An 18,900-nucleotide genomic window follows, 5' to 3' on the forward strand; every position below is an offset into this window, starting at 1 on the left:
AATCACCAAGACCGGATGGTATTCAGCCCAAAGTTCTAAAACATGAAGCTGCAGACCTATTACTAGTAATCTGATATTTATTTAAAACAACCAATGTTCCCTATAGACTGGAGGGTGGCCAATGTAATGTCAAATTTTAAAATGGGTTCTGGGGTGATTTGGGAAGCTACAGACCAGAGAATCTGAAGTCTGTGCCAGACAAAATGGTAGAAGTTATTCTTAAAAACAAAATTAGTCATTATATGGCTTAATGGGGGAAGAGCAAACATTGTTAGCAAAGGGAGTCTTGCTTTACACATTTATTAGATTTTTTTGAAGGTATAAAAACAAAGGTGCGCCAGTTGAGTGTATTTGGATTTTCAGAGGCATTTGACAAAATCCCTCATGAAATTCCTCAGAAAATTAAAAACTCATGGGATAGGAGTCAATGTCTTATTATGGAACGATATCTGGTTAAAAGATAGTGTAGAAAATTATAAACCAGGTTTCTGCCCCCATGAGCTTATTCATTGGATCCTTACAATGTGGACCAAGCTGCATCTGGATCTGAGTGATGTGTCTTGAACTTGTCAAAAAAAAAAAAAAAGAGTTTTCAACCCTGCAGAGATTACACCACAGCCAAGATAAAGGAATATAAAAATACATCAAAAACCCGTGCTCTCTTGTGAATGACAAATTTCTGCAAGAACCAGCATCCAGCACTCACAGTGTTAACAAGTTGGGAAAAGGGCTATACTGTTTAGTCTGCACAGAGAACAGCACTACATAGCCAGCAGACAAGGAAGCCAAAGGAATGCTGCAAGACCATTTAAGGTAGAAAAGGCGCAATTTGGCTGGCCCAATGTGAACATGACAGGGATAGCCAGAAGTTGGAGCCAGGAAGAGATGAGTACTTCTGGAAGCCCTTCAATCACTTCTCCCGAAGAGCTAATTATTGAGTGGGAAAGACAGAAATCTGTGCTCTGAGGAAAAGAGATAGAGCTATTCTTGTTTCAGAGCCAAGCCAACAAGGGGCAGAGGAGCCAGGACCTGAGAGATTTCTTTTCCATAGATATCCCAGCCCAGTAGCACATGGCTGGATCACTCTCCTTAATTAAAGACTAAGTTAAGTAATCTAAACTTTGCACAGAGTATCTTAGCAGAGGAGGAAGAAGGTTATTTCCTTGCCTTTTGTCACAAATTCAGTATCTCATCTTAACTGCTTCAGTCGAAGCCAAGTATAAACCCTTGCTGGCAGGTACTGAGAAAGAAAAACTGGTGGACCATGGTCTTTCTGTAAGAGGTCCACTTTCTGTTTAGTACCAAGTAAACCATTTGGGGAAGCTCCTCAGGAGAGACACCTTTTACAACCTGCAGTGATCATCTATTTGATTTGTCATCTAGCCAACTCTACCATCAAGAGGGGCTTCTTCATTTTATTGTTTTTTTCCCCCACACAATTTTTTGTTTGGGACAGAGTGCACCCTTTACAAACTGACATTGGGGTAGATTTGTTCCCCCCCCCCCCCCCCTCCTTTTGCATACTCAGGGGTAAAGGCAATTTTGAAAAGCTGTGTACTTCACTGCCTTTTCCCCCACCTTTCTCCATGAATGTTCCTTTTTTTTTTTTTAAACTATCCATATGAGTATGTTGGTTGCCCTGGTTAACAGGCCATACCCAGTATTATTACTGCATTGCTTGATTTAAAATAAAATATATTATACTATCTTTACTACTGCACTTCTCCCATTTAATGTTCTAGTTGGTTTACTGTCTACTTATATAATACTAGCAAAAAGGCTGATTATTCTGGTGTGATTTTATCTGGTCTGTAATGCCACAAGACAGAGGACATTTGGGAAGGGCACAGAATTCTGGTATCCGGGTGACCGGGACCCTGCCTCATCCCACACTCAGACTATGAACCCAAAAGATAAATCATTAGTAAATATAAATTTCTCATGTGGTACTATCCACCCTAGTCATAGGGGTAAATTCATAGGTCTGGACCAAGGTGGGAGCCACAACAGGTGAAAAAAAATGTAGGATTAAACAGTGTTTTCCAAATGCAGAAAAGTAATTTGTGACGTTCCTCAATGGTCAGTACTGGCACCTGTGCTGTTCAAGATATTAAAAAAATGATCTGGAAGAGGGAACAGTGAGGGATGTGATCAAATTTGCAGATGATGAAAAATTCTTTTTTTTTTTTTTTTTTTTTTTTTTTAAAACAGCAGTGGATTGTGACAAACTACAGAAGGACCTTAGAGACTAGTATATTGGACACCTGTCTGGCAGATGAAATTTAATGTGAAAAAGTGTAAAGCATATATGGAAAAATCATTCCAGTTATAGGTACACAATGCTGAATTTCTTGTTCGGAATCACCACCCAGGAAAGAGAACATTGGAGTCCTTGTACACAACACTTTGAAATCCTCAGCTCAGTGTGTGGAGTCGGTCAAAAAACAGACAGAATGTTAGGAATGACCTGAAAAAGAATGGAGAATAAAACTGAAATTACTACATTGCCTCGATATTGAGCCATGGAGCAACCACACCTTGAGTATTGTGTGCAGTTCTGATTACTCCATCTCAGGATACCTAACAAAACTGGAAAAGCTGCAGAGAAGGGCAATAAATATGATAAAGGGGTTTGATGAGAGGCTACACAAGTTAGCACTCTTCAGCTTCAAAAAGAAAGAAGGCAAGATAGATGCTTATACAATCATGAGTGGGGTGGAACAGGTAAGTAAAGGTCAGTTATTTACTCTTTCAAATACTAAATACCGTACACGCCATGATACTAATTTCATGATTTGTTTCAAATGAAATTGTAGAAAGTACTTTTTCAATCAAATGCACAATCAAAACATGGAATCTGTTGCCAGAGAGACGGTCAAGACAATTAGCATAGGGGGTTTTCAGAGAGATTTGGACAAGTTGCTGCAGGAAAAGTACATAAAATGTTACCCAGGTAGACTAAAGAAAGCCACTGCTATCTCTGAGAGTAAGTAACAAAACAGATCTACTTTTTGGGATCTGCCAGGGACTCATTACCCAAACTGGTCACTGTCAGAGACAAGATGCTGGGCTCAATAGACCTTGGACTGACCCAGTAAGGCATCCCCTCTCTATTTATTTATTTATTTAAAGTTTTTACTATACTGACATTCGTTGGAGACATCACATCGGTTTACATTGAAACATAACGGCAGCAGAGTTGCTTTACAGTGGAACAGGGTTGATAACTGGGGGGGGGGGGGGGCGGAACCAGGGGGAACTGGGGGTGGAGTTTGTTTGTGGGATTTAGGTTAACTATATGAATATCACTAACTTTTTACAATGTTTATGGATATTAGCAGATCACAAACTGCTAATTTATATTCCACTTTTTCAGGCACTTCCAAGCAGATTGCATTCAGGAACTGTAGATACATTAAGTTATGCAATATCTGGAAAAGCTGAGAGAAGCAGGGAAGGTAGTGAAGGTGACAATTTGTCCAGGAAAGAAGGAAGTGCAGGGGTAGGATTTTAAGATAAGAAGAGAAAGGGAGGAATGTGCAGAGGAGGAGACATTCACTTTTCTTCATTGTTGAAAGGGGTCAGATAAGGCTTCAAATAGTTGGAAGACGTTCATGTGATAGTGGTATAAATACCAAACCATTTATTAAACAGAATGTGTTAGCACAGAACTAGCAAAAGACTTAGTGGATCAAGGACCTAGGCTGGAAGGGCTATATCCTAGAATATTAAAGGGAGCTCTGAGTAGTTCTGCTGAGGGGTGTGTGCAAATTGATTTTGGACCCAGGGCAGGTGACACTATTTCATAAGAGTAGTAAAGGAGGAGGTGGTGGAAATTTTACTGTCTGGTTAGCTTCACCTCAGCGATGGATAAATTAATGAAGACACCACTGAAAGAAAGGATAGTGAAGCACTTTGAAACTAGCAGGATGCAGGATCTGAGACAGCATAGTTTTACCAAAGGGAGATTAAGTCAGACATCTGATCAATTCCTTTAATTGGGTGATTACAGAATTAGATCAGGGGTGTGCCCACAATGCAGTGTACTTGGATTTTGGCAAAGCTTTTGATACTGATCTGCATAGCAGGCTCATAATACACTGAGCTGCTGGGAGCTAGGCCAGAAGTGGTGGATTGGTTGGGTGAAATTCACTATGAGGAAAGAATTGTGATTAGCTGAGTGCCTCAGGAATCCGTCCTTAGGCTGGTTCTTGCCATACTCTCAAGAGGGGTTAGAAGGAAATCTTTGCCTTTTTGCAGCTGACACTCATTCTGTCTATCTGATAGAATAGACAATTAGAAGTGATTGAGTGCTTGGCAGTTCAGAGCCAATGCAAAGAATTGCAGAGTTGTGCATTTGGGAGTGAGAAAAACTAGAGTGGGGAAGTTAGATACTAATGCAACCTAACTTGGAGAGACTTCAGGATGATTGTGGCTAATGACTTCAGGGAAGTAAAACAGTGCGATAAGGCAGTGGCCAGAACCAGTGGTATGCTCAGGTGTATAGGAGAAGCATAACTAGTAGAAAATGAGGTCCTATAATGCCCTCTCTACAGGTTCTGAAAGATTCTTGGGACCACTTACAAAAGGATACAAAAATGCAGTTCCAAAAATGGCTACCAAAATGGTGCAAGGTCTGTACCAAAAGCCCTCTGAGATGGGATTGAAGGACTTAAATCTCTCTCTACCCTGGAAGAGAAATGATATTTCAATACTTCAAATGTATAGAGCACAAGTAAGCTAGCCTTTTTCACAGGAAAGAATGCACTAGATAAAGAAGTTCCATAGGAGTAAAGCTCAGGAACAGAATTAGAAAATATTTCTTCATGGACCAGTCTCCTGGTGTAGGTGGCAGAAAAACAGAGTTCAGGTAAAGCATGGGATAAGCAGACAGGATAGCCAGAGATTAGGATGATTGGCATTTTACCTGAAATAAAACTGGGGAGACTAAATGGCTCTTATGGTCCTTAACCACCATGATACTCTAACAAGCCACGTCATTTAATCCAGCTAACATGCCACGTCATTTAATCCAGCTGTCAATCTGATTTGAACTTCCCCAATGGCCTCACCATTTGATTACTTAACATACAGAAAGACCTACCCAAATGCCTTCTTAAAATGCAGCCAAGAGAGCATAAAGGGAGCAGTCTAGTCTAGGGGATGCAATAGCCTAGGGGTTGAAATCCTTCTATGCAAACAAGAGCAAGGTCTGGAGCTTATTGCATCTGATGTTGTCAAGGTAGTCTAAGAGCTAGAAAAGGTGACTGCAAAATCCAGAAAAATACTTGGATGTATATGGAAAGGAAGAGTCAGCAAAGAAAGTGATATTGCCCCTATAAGTCCCTGGTGAGACCTTATTTGAAATACTGTTGATAGGGATGTGCAGAAGGAAAACAATTTGTTTCATTTCATTTTTTGTTTCGCCGGAACCAAAATTCGTTTCATTAGTTTCATAGGGGGAAAAACCAATTCGTTTTAGTTTCATTCGTTTTCCCATTAAAGTCAATGGGGGAAGTATTTGCAGCCTAATTTTGGCTGCAGAATTGGGGTTTTATCATCAATTCTGATGAAACCTCTCGGGAGCAATCAGAACAAGAAGAGAGCTCCAAGGTACTTAGACTGTGGCAAAGTGGCACGAATAGCCTAAGGCACTGTAAAGGGGCAAAGGGGTACCAGGAGTGGCAAGAGTGCTTTAACAGAGGTGCAAAGCAGCAGCGAGAGTGTCAAACACACACCACAGCTTCAAAAGAGCACAGATAACAGTTGCATGAACCCTCGAAGGCAGCACGACAGGCAAAGTGGCAAGACAAGTGGCATCAAGACAAGCACAATGAAGGGGGGAACAAAGCAAGCAGAAAGAGTGTTAGAAAAAAAACACAAGACACCGATAAAGGGACAAAGCAGTAGAAAGACTAACACCAACACACTGAGGCAAGAACACCACAAGGAGTAGAGTGAGTCATCTGGTGTATGCCAGCAAGGCAGGGTGGCAGAAAGTTGATGGGGCAAGACAGGCTGGCAGAGCAGAGGTAGTCTGGTCCCTGTGGTTTTGATAGGGGCAAGACAGGCTGGCCCCGGGAAGAGTTCCCTTTCCTTTGTGCAGGAAAGGGCTCCCTGGAATGGGTTTGCCCTGAAAGTGTTGTGGTTCCATTGGCATCTAGTGAGCTCTTACTGTCTTAAAATCTGGTGGATGTAGCAGATGTACAAACGAGAATTTTGAAGGCCGAGGCAGAGGAGGCTTCCATGTGAACAGCAGTTCAACATGGGTCAACGGGTGTTAAGAGATAGGCTACACCCAGGGAGAGTTCCCTTTCCTTTGTGCAGGAAAGGCTCCCTGGAATGGGTTTGCCCCGAAAGTGTGGTGGTTCCATTGGCGTCTAATGAATACCCAGAAGCTATTAACTGCTTATGCACTTCAGCTGATAAAGGAACTTGAAGAGCTCTCAGAAATAAGAAAACTGCTACTCAAGTTCAAATCTACAATATCAACCTATGTTGACTTTGTACCCTACAGTGCCTCTGTAAACTATGGGAACACAAATGATGAAATAGAGTACAACTACCACCAGTTTTCTATAGTACTAGAAACATTAATGTTGGCACCTAAGAAAGATTTAGGGAAAATGGCCCATATTATGAAGGTCATGAAAACTATTGAGTATATGAAATATCCAAGCTGGACAGACAGGCACAGCGTTTGGGGTCAGGCCCTTGTAGTGATGTAAGGGCTGGACAGTGCAAAGACAGGCACAGTGGTTGAGGTCAGGTACATGTGCTGATATTATCTGGAACATATGAGGCAGTTGGAGCTGCTGCAAGGCTTTAAATTGCTTTTATTCATCTTGCCATTCACAGGGAAAATCTGGAAACCCAAGCAAAGGCATGTTTATTTTCAAAAACACTAGCATTTCCATCAACTCTGGTGCCAGCCTTGAGCGATGAGGTCTCACATCCTCTGTCACTGAAAATACATGTTCACTGGGCACACTGGTTGGTGGACATGACAGATATCGCTGAGCCACTTTAGCTAGGTGTGGCCAGACAGTGGACTTGTGTGCCCAATATGCCAGCGAATCTGTCTGCATGTCCTCTATGGGCTCTGAGAGATCCCATGTCACTGACATTTGTGCTGGTGTCTCCTTTGCTTGGGTGGGCTAAGAGTCCTTCTTGCCAGCTGCTTTCGCTCTAGCCCGTTCCAAAACAGATGCTTTTTTAGGGGCAACATGGCTTTGGCGTACTGAAGTGGAGGAGGAAGTACTAGCTGTCACTGACAGAGTGCTGCTCCTGCTTGGGCTTGCACTACTCTCTGAAGTGCCCGCTGTTTCCTCCTCTGCTTCATGCTTAATCTGTCTCTGCGTATGGCGCTCCTATTCACGGACTTTTACTAACAGCAGGTCCTTCACAAATGTGAGACAATAGGACTGTAGGGAGAGTTTCCCTTTCACACGGGGATCACAGACTATGGTGAGCATGTAGGTGTGGTCTTTTGTTAAAGGTCTTAATCTCTCTTGCATCTGCTTCTGCAAAATGTCCAGACAATGCTGCACCTCTGCTGTCATTCCCTCTTCCTGTTTAAAGCCCTCCAAATTCTCCTCCAGAAAATTAACTATAGGGATGATGACATCCAAGGTGGCACTTTTGGAACTCAGCTCCTCCATGGCATCCTTGAAGGGCTGCAGAATTTTTACCAGCTGACTCATGACTAACCAATCATGATGCCCTAGGGGACTCTGCACACTTATGTCCATTGCCACAGAAAGTTCATGAAGGGGTGTCTGCTGCTCCACTAACCTCTGCAGCATCATATAGGTGGAATTCCACCGGATGCCAATGTCTTGAATGAGAAGCTTGTGAGACATCTCCAAATCAATCTGCTTTTGTTAGAGAACCTGCCCCGCCTTCACACTTCTGTGGAAGTGCGCTGCTATGTTCCTGCACTTGTGTATTAACATATGCAGGTATTCATTCTCTTGGTGATTGGACTCCAACCCCAGAGCTGACTTCACTACCAGGTGCAGTGTGTGCAAAACATCGGATGTTCTGAAAGCACCCATCGCATATTGCCTTCACCATGTTTGCACCATTGTCTGTGACAAAAAACCCTGCCTGAAGATTCCTGTCTCGCTGGTGTAGCTGCCAGCCCACCAGCATGTGTCTGGTGCATGCTAGAATATTGGCTGAGGTATGGGCTTCTTCCATCAGGTGGGTGTGCAGTAAAGCCCACCTCCACCCTGATACTTGTTCACTAATATAGCTGCTGCCTGCCCCTGCCTCAGCCAGGTCCCACCAGTGTGCTGTCAGGGAGAGGTAAGAGTGTGCAGCATTCATGGCAGTCCAGATATCACAGGTGAAATGCACTCTTCCGTCTGCCTTAGCTAGCAGTGCTTGGATGCAACTGCGATACTGGTTGTACAGGTGGGATGACCTTTCTGCTAAATGTGGTTCTGGAGGGGACTTTGGAATTTGGAACTAAGAGCTTCAGCAAATGCTTGAAACCCACGTTCTCCACTACCTGCAAGGGCTGGTCATCAAGGGCAATCATTTCCCTGATGTTCCTGGTTGCTTTTGAGGCTGCCTGCCTCCTTCCCCAGGATAGCATTACCGAACACCACCCCATTTCCTCCATGGTGGTTTGTCGCTTCTGACACATGGCAGGGAGCTGCTGGCCTGCCACCTGACTGCTAGAAGGGGCTGAGGGTGTGGGTGACTCTGCTCCATTTCAACCACTTTACGCTGCCTGGAAAAAGGGGTCCCCTGACTGGTACTGCCACCATTCCCAGATGGCAGTACTGTTGGGTGTTGCTTCTGCATATGATGCATCATGTCAAAATTAGTTAAACGTCCTATTTGCTTGCCTCTGCTAATAGCCCTGGCACAGTAATTACACTGAACAAAACACAGGTCCTCAGTCACTTTAAAGTGGCTCCAGATCACAGATTTCTTTCGTGATCCCTTTTCTATAGCCTTCGGGGTAGATGCTGGCACTGGAGTTGAAGTAGTGGGTGCACCATGAGAAGCAATGCCAGGGGCATCAGTCACACTCTGTGACTTCCTCCTCATCAGTTTCATCTCTCCCCTGCAGCACTGAAGTGGAGGCTAAGACAGAACTAACTAATCCTCCTAAACCTTCTTCAACTATTACTTCTTCCATTTCTGATGTTGAGAATCCCACATGATGATTCTTCATCAGAATCAGAAGTAAACAGTGCCTGTGCTACATTTTCAGTGCTAAGTAGAGTCTGCTGTCGCCCTGCTGCTTTTGGGACTCGCCCTTTTGTCTTGCATGACTCAGCCTCCCCTTCCCTCATCTCCAAAACTACAGAGTAGGAAAACAGGTGGTGGCGGTGCATAATCTAAATTTCAGTTTTTTCCAGATGGAACTGCCTGCCCCTGCGGAGATTTTAGATTGGAACAGCTCCCTTTTTAACTTTAATGGGGGACTGGCACTGCCTTTTGAAGTGCCTCCTCTGCCAGTCCCAATCACTCGTCTACCTTTCCCTGACATCATGGATTTAATGTCACTGCCTACTAGGGATTTCAATTAAAAGAATTATTTCTTTATTGGTGAATGAACACCTCTGTACCAATATATATGAGTCTGGAAAACTACCCACAGACGCACAGTGTAGTGCCTTGATGTACACTACAACTAAGACTGCTGTATGTGCACACAACAAAATTTTAACTCCAAAAGATCCGCAGAAAAATGCCACTGCTGGCAGCTTGACTCAGTGGGAGAGACAGAGAGACAGTCTGAGTTCAATAAAGTAAGTGCAGTCAGAAAAGCCTGGCTGGCACAGCAGTAAAAATTAACAAATATCTTTTTCAATGGAGAATTCTATCAAAGTAGCTAGCAATTGAATACAGATTTGAGACACTCAGAGTAAAACCACCAACCTGGACATCACCCGAAAAGAAAGTATGGCACACCGCGTGCTTAAGGTATAAACAGTATAGCATCATCAGGAACAGCGTCACAGAGCAATGAGTGAGAGTGGCGATTGGCTGCATTAGAAAAATGCTTAGCTCTGATAGGTTGCATTCTCATCTCCTTGCCAACCTGTCTGACCCACGCTATGACAGGGCTGTGAGGTCACTTATGACTCAAAGGAAAAGGCTAGTATTTGCTATGGATAATCCCACATGGCCTTCTCCTATTTCAAACAGCCGCTAAGAAATCACTGCGAACCAAAACAATTAAACTAATATGCTATGTTTCATTCGTGAGGGATCGCCATGCGTTTCACAAACCCATGAATCAAACGAACAGGGGACTTATGAGTTACGGATTGTACATTCGTTGAAAATGAATGCACATCCTTAACTGTTGACATTTCTCTAGACCACACTTTCAAAGGGATATAAACAGAATGGAATTGGTCCAAAGGGCATAGAGAGACGGACAAAAATCTAAACATGTGTATCTTAGAGGAAAGGCTGGCTAGGGGAGATAAGAGAGATAGTTAAATATCTCCAAGGTATTAATGCACAGTAGGCAGTGCTCTTTCAACAGAAAGGCAACTCTGGAGCAGAGAATCATGTTGGGGGTGAAAGGGGATAAACTGAGTACTAATCTAAGGAAGTATTTCTTTACAGAAAGGGTGAAGGATGCATGGAATAGGTACTTATGTCTTTCAAAATAACCAGCATCTCATTGAATGCAGGAAGTGATCCTTCTTTTATAGTTAAACACATCACACTTAGTGGAGGAGGTGGGGCAAAACTATCTAAATGGGACAATCACAGGGAATCTCTGAAGGAGTAGTAGGGATTGTAGAGCTGAGCAGTGGATGGGGAAACAAGATGGGCTTTATGGTCTTTTCCTGTCATGTTTCTATGTTACATACCTAATTCTGCTTACACCAACTGAACCGTACCTCCTCAAGAGCCTAATATCCACCCCAACCAATGTGAAAGTTTCCACCTTTATTTTCAATCTCAATACAATGCTTTGAACTCTTCCCTTTTTCATCTAATCTCCCATACCCAGTGCATGCACCTAACCATTCATTAAGTCCATTATCCCCAAGTCTCTCTCAGTGAAAGGCCTTCGTTAATACCCAACAGATTCTTTATTCAATTATAGAGCACTGTAGAAAGAAGAGACTTCTCCTGTATCATGTTCTCCAACCATAAAGAAAATGATTACTTCTGACAGGTAAAAGGGACCACCATGGAAAAGGTAAACAAATGCATGATGCTCACCTAGTGTTGGAGCCATTGATACCACCGGATTAGCAGGATCATGTTGGAATCCGCCCATCATGTACTGCGAATCAGAGGCAGGGCTGTCCATCTTTAGATTAGAAAGATTCATATTTTGTGCCACATAGTACTGGTACAGTTCAGCCTCAGCTGCTGAGGGAAGGTTGCCAAGACCCAAATGCCGATTGTGTTGTATTTGAGTCATGTTCTGCTGAAGCAGCATCATATTGTGCATGTGCTTCTCACTGGTCATGTGAATGCGCAGGTTTCTTGCTACATTGGTCTCATAGTCACATACTTCACACCGCCAGGTGGGTTTGTTTTTTGGTTTTGTGGGGGAGGGGGTCCCACAGGGGTTGCTGTTTGCTGCTGCGGCAGCAGCAGCTGCCACCGCAGCTCCAGCAGAGTGGCTGAAGACTTGCTCTCCCCCTCCATTCTGCAGGTTTTGCATGTTGTTGAGATGCTTATCTGACTGCATATGAATACTGAGGTTGCCTTTGGTAGTAGTGGAGTAGTTACAAACCTCACAACGAAAAGGCTTGTAACCACAAGTGTAACTCTCACCCCGTGCCAACCGTGGGTGAGGTTGCCCAGATTTGCAGTAAACGCATGAGCCTCCTGGCTCAGGGTGTTTCTCCTTCATGTGTGCCTCAAGCGTCTGCTGGTACTTGTAGTGCCAATTGCACTTTGGACACTTCAGCGTTTTACACGAGTTGCGAGAATGCATCATAGTCATGTGCCCGCCTAATGAGCGTGAGGAGCCCAGGACAGTGTCACACTTTGGGCACTCCACACCACTGCCTGACAGGCACTCTCCAATACCAAACTCGCAGGGGATGCCCACGGGCTGAAGAGAGATACAACTCCCATCATCGCCCTCTGAACTTTCATTTGGTTCGGGTGTTGTGGCGTTATCTTTATTGGCACTTTCATCTTCAAAGTCTAACCTTTTCCCACCCTCTGCCATGAAGGCCCCGACATCATCACTGTTAAAGCTTAAATGATTCCTCTTGTTTGCACCATCAAACACAAAGGAAGAAGCAGAATTAGAACTAGCAGAAGACATGCCCCTCAATAAAGGCTGGGACAAGTTAGGCATTAAAGAGTTAGAAATGCTTTGGTTTGAGAGATTCAGATTCTTTTTACTGCTGCTACCTGCCAAAGTCTCACATACATCCTGGGGCCTATCCTCTAGTTCATCCTCCATCTCACTGGGAAACAATCCCTTACAACCTTCATCTTCCTCCTCCTCTTCCAAATCCTCCTCTGCCAGTTCTGCCTTTTCCAAGAGGCTGCCATGGTCTCCTACTTCGTCTGGTTCCTTTTCCTCTGAGGATATGACAGGACTATAAGCCAGTGGGCCCAAGGGAACTGAGGTAATTGGGGTCTTCAGAGCTGAGCTGGTTAAACCACCAAGATTCAAGAGGGCACCAGATGCCAAAATGCCAGACTGTGGCTGTTCTGATCTACCTGCAGTACCTTCAGAGTCTTTGAGAATAGCTAAACTGGCCTGGAGAGCCTCATCCCCTTCCATTCGAATGCCACTAAATTTCCCATAGAAACTATGTCCAGGGCCAATGAGGTTAGCTGTAGAAACTAAAGGGTGTTGAAAAGTTTTGTTTTTTGGTTCCAGAAAACTTACAAGGGGTTCCTTGTCTTTACCTATCCCTTGTATGATAGCGGATATGTTCTTATTGCTAAGAATTTTCCGCTCATCCTCACTGAGGGTCATTCGGTGGTCATGCACTGCATGTGTCACAAATGACCGGACATACCCGAAGGAGAGCTTGCACAAAAAACACATCAAAATAGGTTTTCTCTTTCCGTAGAGCACAAAGCCATCAAATTTGGACAGGTCCACATTGTTAGGAACATCTTTGGATACACAGGAGCTTTTGGCAGAACCATCATTGTTCAGATAATCTTTACTACTTGTGTGTCGCACGTCAAACACGCGAAAGCTGTGCAGGACAGGGCTGATGCCCGTCAGAGCTGAGGTATTTGGGAACGATTGGTCAGAGTCCTCAAACCATTTCCCAAAGGATGAAGCTATGTGGAAAGTATTGATGATCTGTGGATAGACAGGAGCAGTAGAGGATTCCCCTGCTTTACTCCCAGCATTGGGTAAAGAACTCATGAAAAGTGAAGAGAGCGCCCCGCTAACGTTGCTGCTACAGATTCCTCCGCTTTGGATCAGCTGGCTGACACTGTCAACAATGTAGGCTGAGCCATCTGGCTGGTAAACAATTTCTCCAGCAAGGTTCTCCACGTCACTCTCCTCATTTCCCTCCTCACTGATGTCACTCCTGCTCTCCTCTCTTGGGGTGCTCCTGGTGCCTGGGCAGTGATGCTCCATGTAACTCTGTAAACTTTCAAAGGAGACTGAGCACTCATTACAGCAGATTTCTTTGCCAGAGGGCTCAGAGATGAAGTCAGCTGAGCTGCCACTGTCTAGGATGCATTCACTGAATGAGCCCTTCAGGCTCTCAGTGTGCCCATGGTTTTTCGCAGGGGACTGTTCCATGTTACTAGCTTTGTCGGAGAGATGGGTGCTGTTAAGTTCAGTCCATTGCTGGTGCTGAGGAATCGCACACCCATTGTCCTTCCCAGAGACGACAGGGGAGTCACAGCCTTCCATGATGAGGCCTGCATGGAGCTTTCATTCCATCCAGAGCTGCCTGGACCTGAAAGAAGAAAGACACAAATGGTCACAGACTGTTTCCAGATACAGCACTTCACTGTCATACCATCCAACCTCTCCAATTCACTTTAAATACTTGGGGAATTCTGTAGCCTGAACAAAAAGTACTACGCTGCGCCCAGAGCTTGTCTCATGCTGCTTTATGACCTATCAGCCAGGGTTTTCATGAGAAAATCTTCACCTCCACACCTGCGCCCCTCTCCTCTCCGCCCCCCCCCCCCCCCCCACCCAACCTGGGCCTTGTATGTTACTTCTAAAGTCTCTATAGTCTGATCCAAACTTGAGAGATGAAACCAGGCCTCATGTATGCCAGAGCCCATGTCAAAGAACGTTTTAAGCATTACAGCACAACTCAGAGTGGATGCTAGACTATTTCGCCATAGGGCCCGGATATTACAAATCCTCGGTCTTCAGCCATCCGTATAACCCGCAGCAAGTGCATCCAAATCACTCGGTGCGCACATTAATAAGACATGGACATCAGTCGGCTTTTAGCTATGTATGAGAATTTAAAGAGCAGTAATGGGTTGCAGTACCATGTATGTGCAGAGTGGGTAAAGATCACGAGTGAAGGGGATGGGGAAGTTATGTTGCAATCGATTCCTCTCCCCCAATCCTTGGGTACATATTTTTGAGCCCTAGTGCTTCTGACCAGCTACCAATACTGTGTGGTCAAGGCATCCATAGCACACGTGGCTGCAGCTTTCTTACATTGTAAAGTGCCGTGGGAATCCTGTTTGGATGAATAAAGGTCAGTTCTCTAAGTCCAAGTCCATCATCACTGGGACAAAACACAAAGCAGCAGGAATATAAAGAACCAAGAAATAGATTTTAAAAGCTTTGCTCGTGCCAAAATGCCCAAAAAATGCGGATTTTAGAAGTTATGATTTGTGTGCGTTACATGCACGTGCAAAAAAATAAGGGGGCAGCGCATAGGTGGGCTGTGGCCATTCCATGGCAGGGCCAACCGTTATGCATGTAACTATTTTAAAACCGGAGGCCACAAAGCATGGTGGCTTGTTAGCCACATAACTTTGCTGCTCCTAAGGAAGAGCAAGTCTGAAGATCTCACATTTTAGAGCTTATGGGACAGGGTGAGGGGTCAGGATCAGCTGGGGGGGCATGCAAGATGAAGAACTAGACAGGGCTAGGTGACCTCGAGATCGGATACACTGGTGGACTAATTGGTAAAGCTGTGAATGTCCCTCGCGCAACCATGTTTTAAAATCCGCTTACATATGTACTGTAAACCTGGCAAAGACCTACGGAAGATATGCAAAGTAGGCTTGCTTAAGTAACCTCTTAAAATTAGGAGCATACTTACATACGCAAGAGCGTGCATGATTTAAAATTCCAGCACATCTCCGCTTGCGTGCTGATGTGTGTGCGCGCATAGGCCCATGCATTTTAAAATTAGCCTGTAAGTGTAGTAATCCAGCACTAGTTTGAAGATGGACATCGTTAGCACAACAAAAATGGGCCATCTTCAGAGACTTTTACCTGTGAGAACAGTTCTCAAGGAACAGAGCACAGTATAAGGAGTTTGGACTGCATCACTGCCGTAAGACTACCAAACCAAACGTTCAGCTTCGGTCACACAGACCAGGGAACCAGAAAGCTGCATGGAATCCCATAATTAAATACGTCAAAACAATTCAGCTCCAGAGCAGCAAACACTTCCTGCTGTCTCCATCTGCTATAAACACTGTACAAAAGCCTACGTTAAAAGGCAGTTTCCAATTCCAGTGAGCATCTTCCTGATTGGGTGCACGTGGAACAAGAGAAGCGGATACAAAATCCCCCTATAAAATGGGTGCTAAGCAGTAAATCAGGCTCAAAACCATGACACACCTGCTCTGGGCTCAACTCGGATTAGCTGTGCCATTCAATCACTCTCATTCTAGCAAATATGAGGGGCTCTCTCATGCCAACTGCCCAGCATAAGATGCAGGGACCCGGAAGCCCAAGTTGCACAGATTTTAAGATGCTTTACCAGCAAACTTCTTTATTATTATTTTTTTTTTTTAATCTTGCATGCATTCACATACACACTCTCACATACCCAGCAGCAGTGCTTTCTTTCTGTAAAAAAAAAAAGAAAAGAAAAGAAAAGTGCTGGCACTCACATGCAGGATGCATGCTTTTCTTTTTTGAAGGGACCCACAGGGCATATCAAGCAAGTGGCGGATAAGATGCTGATACTCTGTACCCACTGAAAAAAAAAAAAAAAAGCCCTGCCCAGCACGAAGAACAGAAACAGCGAGCACACAGGCAACCTACCCAGCACGTAGTAACTGAAGAAACCAACTATTAAAGCTAGAAACCACCACCAAGATCTTACAAAATTGAAGTTATTGACTGAAGAATGTACCCAAACTAAACCACAGGTGAGATCCCATGCAGCTCTGTCGCAGAGACCTCCGATTGGCTGGTAAACATCAGACTGACAGCTAGGCCTACGGGGGCAGGCAGGGGCGGAGGGTTAAGAGCCTGATTGTAAAATCAATGTCAGAAATGGCTGGTAAGTTCCAGGAAGCTGCTATTGATGAAGGAGTGCACCAGAGCTGCGCTGATGCTGCACTGGGGACCTGTTTATTGATAGAAAAGTCATTCTGCTCCTCAGGCCAGGCTGGGCCAGAAAATGGGAAGCTTTTCCAATTAATTGGTGGGATTCCATCTGGAGGCGTTAACTCAACTATTATTCCCAAACAACTGCCTCCTTCCATGGGCACCCCTCCTCCCCTAAGAATAAACCAAAAATCTTTATTCGAAGAAGTACTGCGTGCTGCAGTACTTCTTTGCCTGCTTGTCAGACTTTGCCTGCTCGTCAGACACCTTCTTTGCCTTCAGACACCCCCGCCCCAAGCCCTGCCTGCCTCTCTAGCTCTATCCCTACTAATATTCTAAGCCCTATCTACCCTCCTCCTAACTTTCAACTCCCTCCGCTATCCAACTCAGGCAGCCCATAAAATCCAATTCCGGCATGAAGCCCGGAATGTACGCCCCCCCCCCCCCGTGTCACGGCTGGCACGCCACGGAACCCTTACAGGCTTTATCCCCACAGAAGAGGCAGACCTCCCCCGCAGGCCCCAGAACATCACTTCCTTTATACTCCTAAAGCGTCCATATAGGACAGGAAACCAGAAGTGGAGCTAGAGAACGAATTCCAAACCATTACACAAGAGTCTTGAGCCTTTTCAGCACGGGCTAAATCATGAACATCCATGCAGCTAAGAAATCCTCTCTCATGTCTAATTATGCTCCCAACAAATTCACAATGAATCCAAGGGCAGTTCAACAGAAACCGCAGAAAATTTTCTACAAGCATATTCTACATAGAGACAATCCGAGACTTTGAGCAACACATGCCAGTCCTCAAATACCAGATCCTGACAATTTTGGGATAACCATGACAAAGAAAATTAATTCCATTTTAATGTGAATACGCTATATGTATACAAATACATTAATACATATTCATTTTGGACAGAAATTTGCTCGGTATGTCAAAGATCTCTAGGGAATAGGCCCATAGGCAGTGTAGGGGTGACTTCCTATTACATTTAACATTCTAACATCTCTAACAGATGTAACATATTTTCCTTTCTACAAAAGCATTGCTAAGGACTTAAGATTCCCCTCTCAGATTTTGATAATTAAAACCCCTTCCCCAAAAAGATGTTTAAAAAAACAAAAAAACCACACAGAAGAGAGTAACTGAGTTCCTGCTAGCCTTATGTTTAAGAACATAAGTTGCCTTGCCCTACTGGCTCTGACCAAGGGTCCATCAAGCCCAGTATCTTATTTCCAACAGTGGCCAATCTAGACTACAAGTACCTGGCAAACAGTAAATAAATCCCATGCTACTAAATCAGATGATAAGCAGTGGCTATTCCCTAAGTCAATTTGATTAATAGCAGGTTAAGGACTTCTCCTCCAGGAACTTGTCCAAAACTTTTTTAAACCCAGCTATACTAACACGCTTAAGCACATCCTCTGGCAACAAATTCCAGAGCTTAATTGTGCACTGGGCGAAAAATAATTTTTTCCTATTTGTTTTAAATGTGCTACTTGCTAACTTCATGGAGTGCCCCCTAGTTATTGTATTTGGTTTTGTGCACAAACCACACTGCAAAAACATAAGATGCACCATTCTGGTTGACGCTTATCAGTAATGAATTGCCAATTTCAAGTCAAGGGGCTCGCACCCGCTCTGTTTCACTTGGAGGAGTTATTGCTATTCTTTTTCACAAATTTTTCTTTAACTCTCCACCAATTCTCTCCAGATAAAATAAATTGCACATAGAACACAATTAATACTAAAAATTACATTCTAATCATGGGATTCTGATAACTTTTACTGGGTCAGCTTAAGAATTACCTAAAAGTATTCTACAAAAGATTTTGAAACTACATAGGCTCCCACCTTTAGATGTCAGATCAGCACATTATCATCTGAGAACAAGGCCTAGATTGTCTCAATAGCTCAGGTAAAAAATGTTTTTGGTTACTATTTACAAAGATCCAATAAATGCTATCACAGCCTGCCAAGAACACAGATTACCCCATGAGAAATCTGCCACATCAACACACTCAGGACTCACAGCAACAACTCTTTCTATGAAAAGGCAACACCAAAATTAAACCAGGTTCTAGAAAGCCAATACACCTCCTATTGCAAAAGGACAAGTCAGACTGCTATAAAAGACTCCTACACAGAAACTACATACTAGCAGGATTCCTAACCCTGATCACACATGCAGAACACAGACAAACCCTCACCAAATACAAAATAAAGAACCACAAATCAGAAATATTCAGGATAGCCATGCTAGTCTGGTGCAGCAAAAAATGACACGAGGCAGGTGCCACCCGTCTCATGTCATTTTTACAAATTAGAAATAGAAGCATTCAAATCCACACAAAAACTAAACTGGAAATCCAAAGAAGCCAGACGCTACAGTGCAACAATAGAAAAATAATCACCAATC

At 43.9% G+C, this 18,900-nt stretch overlaps 1 protein-coding gene across 4 annotated transcripts in view; it reads right to left on the reverse strand.

Moving 5' to 3' along the window:
* ZFHX3 (zinc finger homeobox 3) overlaps positions 1-18,900 on the reverse strand; it is an 876,987-nt gene that overhangs the window by 576,033 nt on the left and 282,054 nt on the right. For all 4 annotated transcript variants that reach the window (XM_029608283.1, XM_029608281.1, XM_029608282.1 and 1 more), the window contains one exon: positions 11,209-13,892. In XM_029608283.1, the coding sequence (XP_029464143.1) occupies positions 11,209-13,846 (2,638 nt within the window). In that variant the 5' untranslated portion in view covers positions 13,847-13,892. The remainder of the gene's footprint in view (positions 1-11,208; positions 13,893-18,900) is intronic.

This window comes from Rhinatrema bivittatum, chromosome 7 (genome assembly GCF_901001135.1).
Source record: "Rhinatrema bivittatum chromosome 7, aRhiBiv1.1, whole genome shotgun sequence".
In the NCBI taxonomy this organism is placed as follows: domain Eukaryota; kingdom Metazoa; phylum Chordata; class Amphibia; order Gymnophiona; family Rhinatrematidae; genus Rhinatrema; species Rhinatrema bivittatum.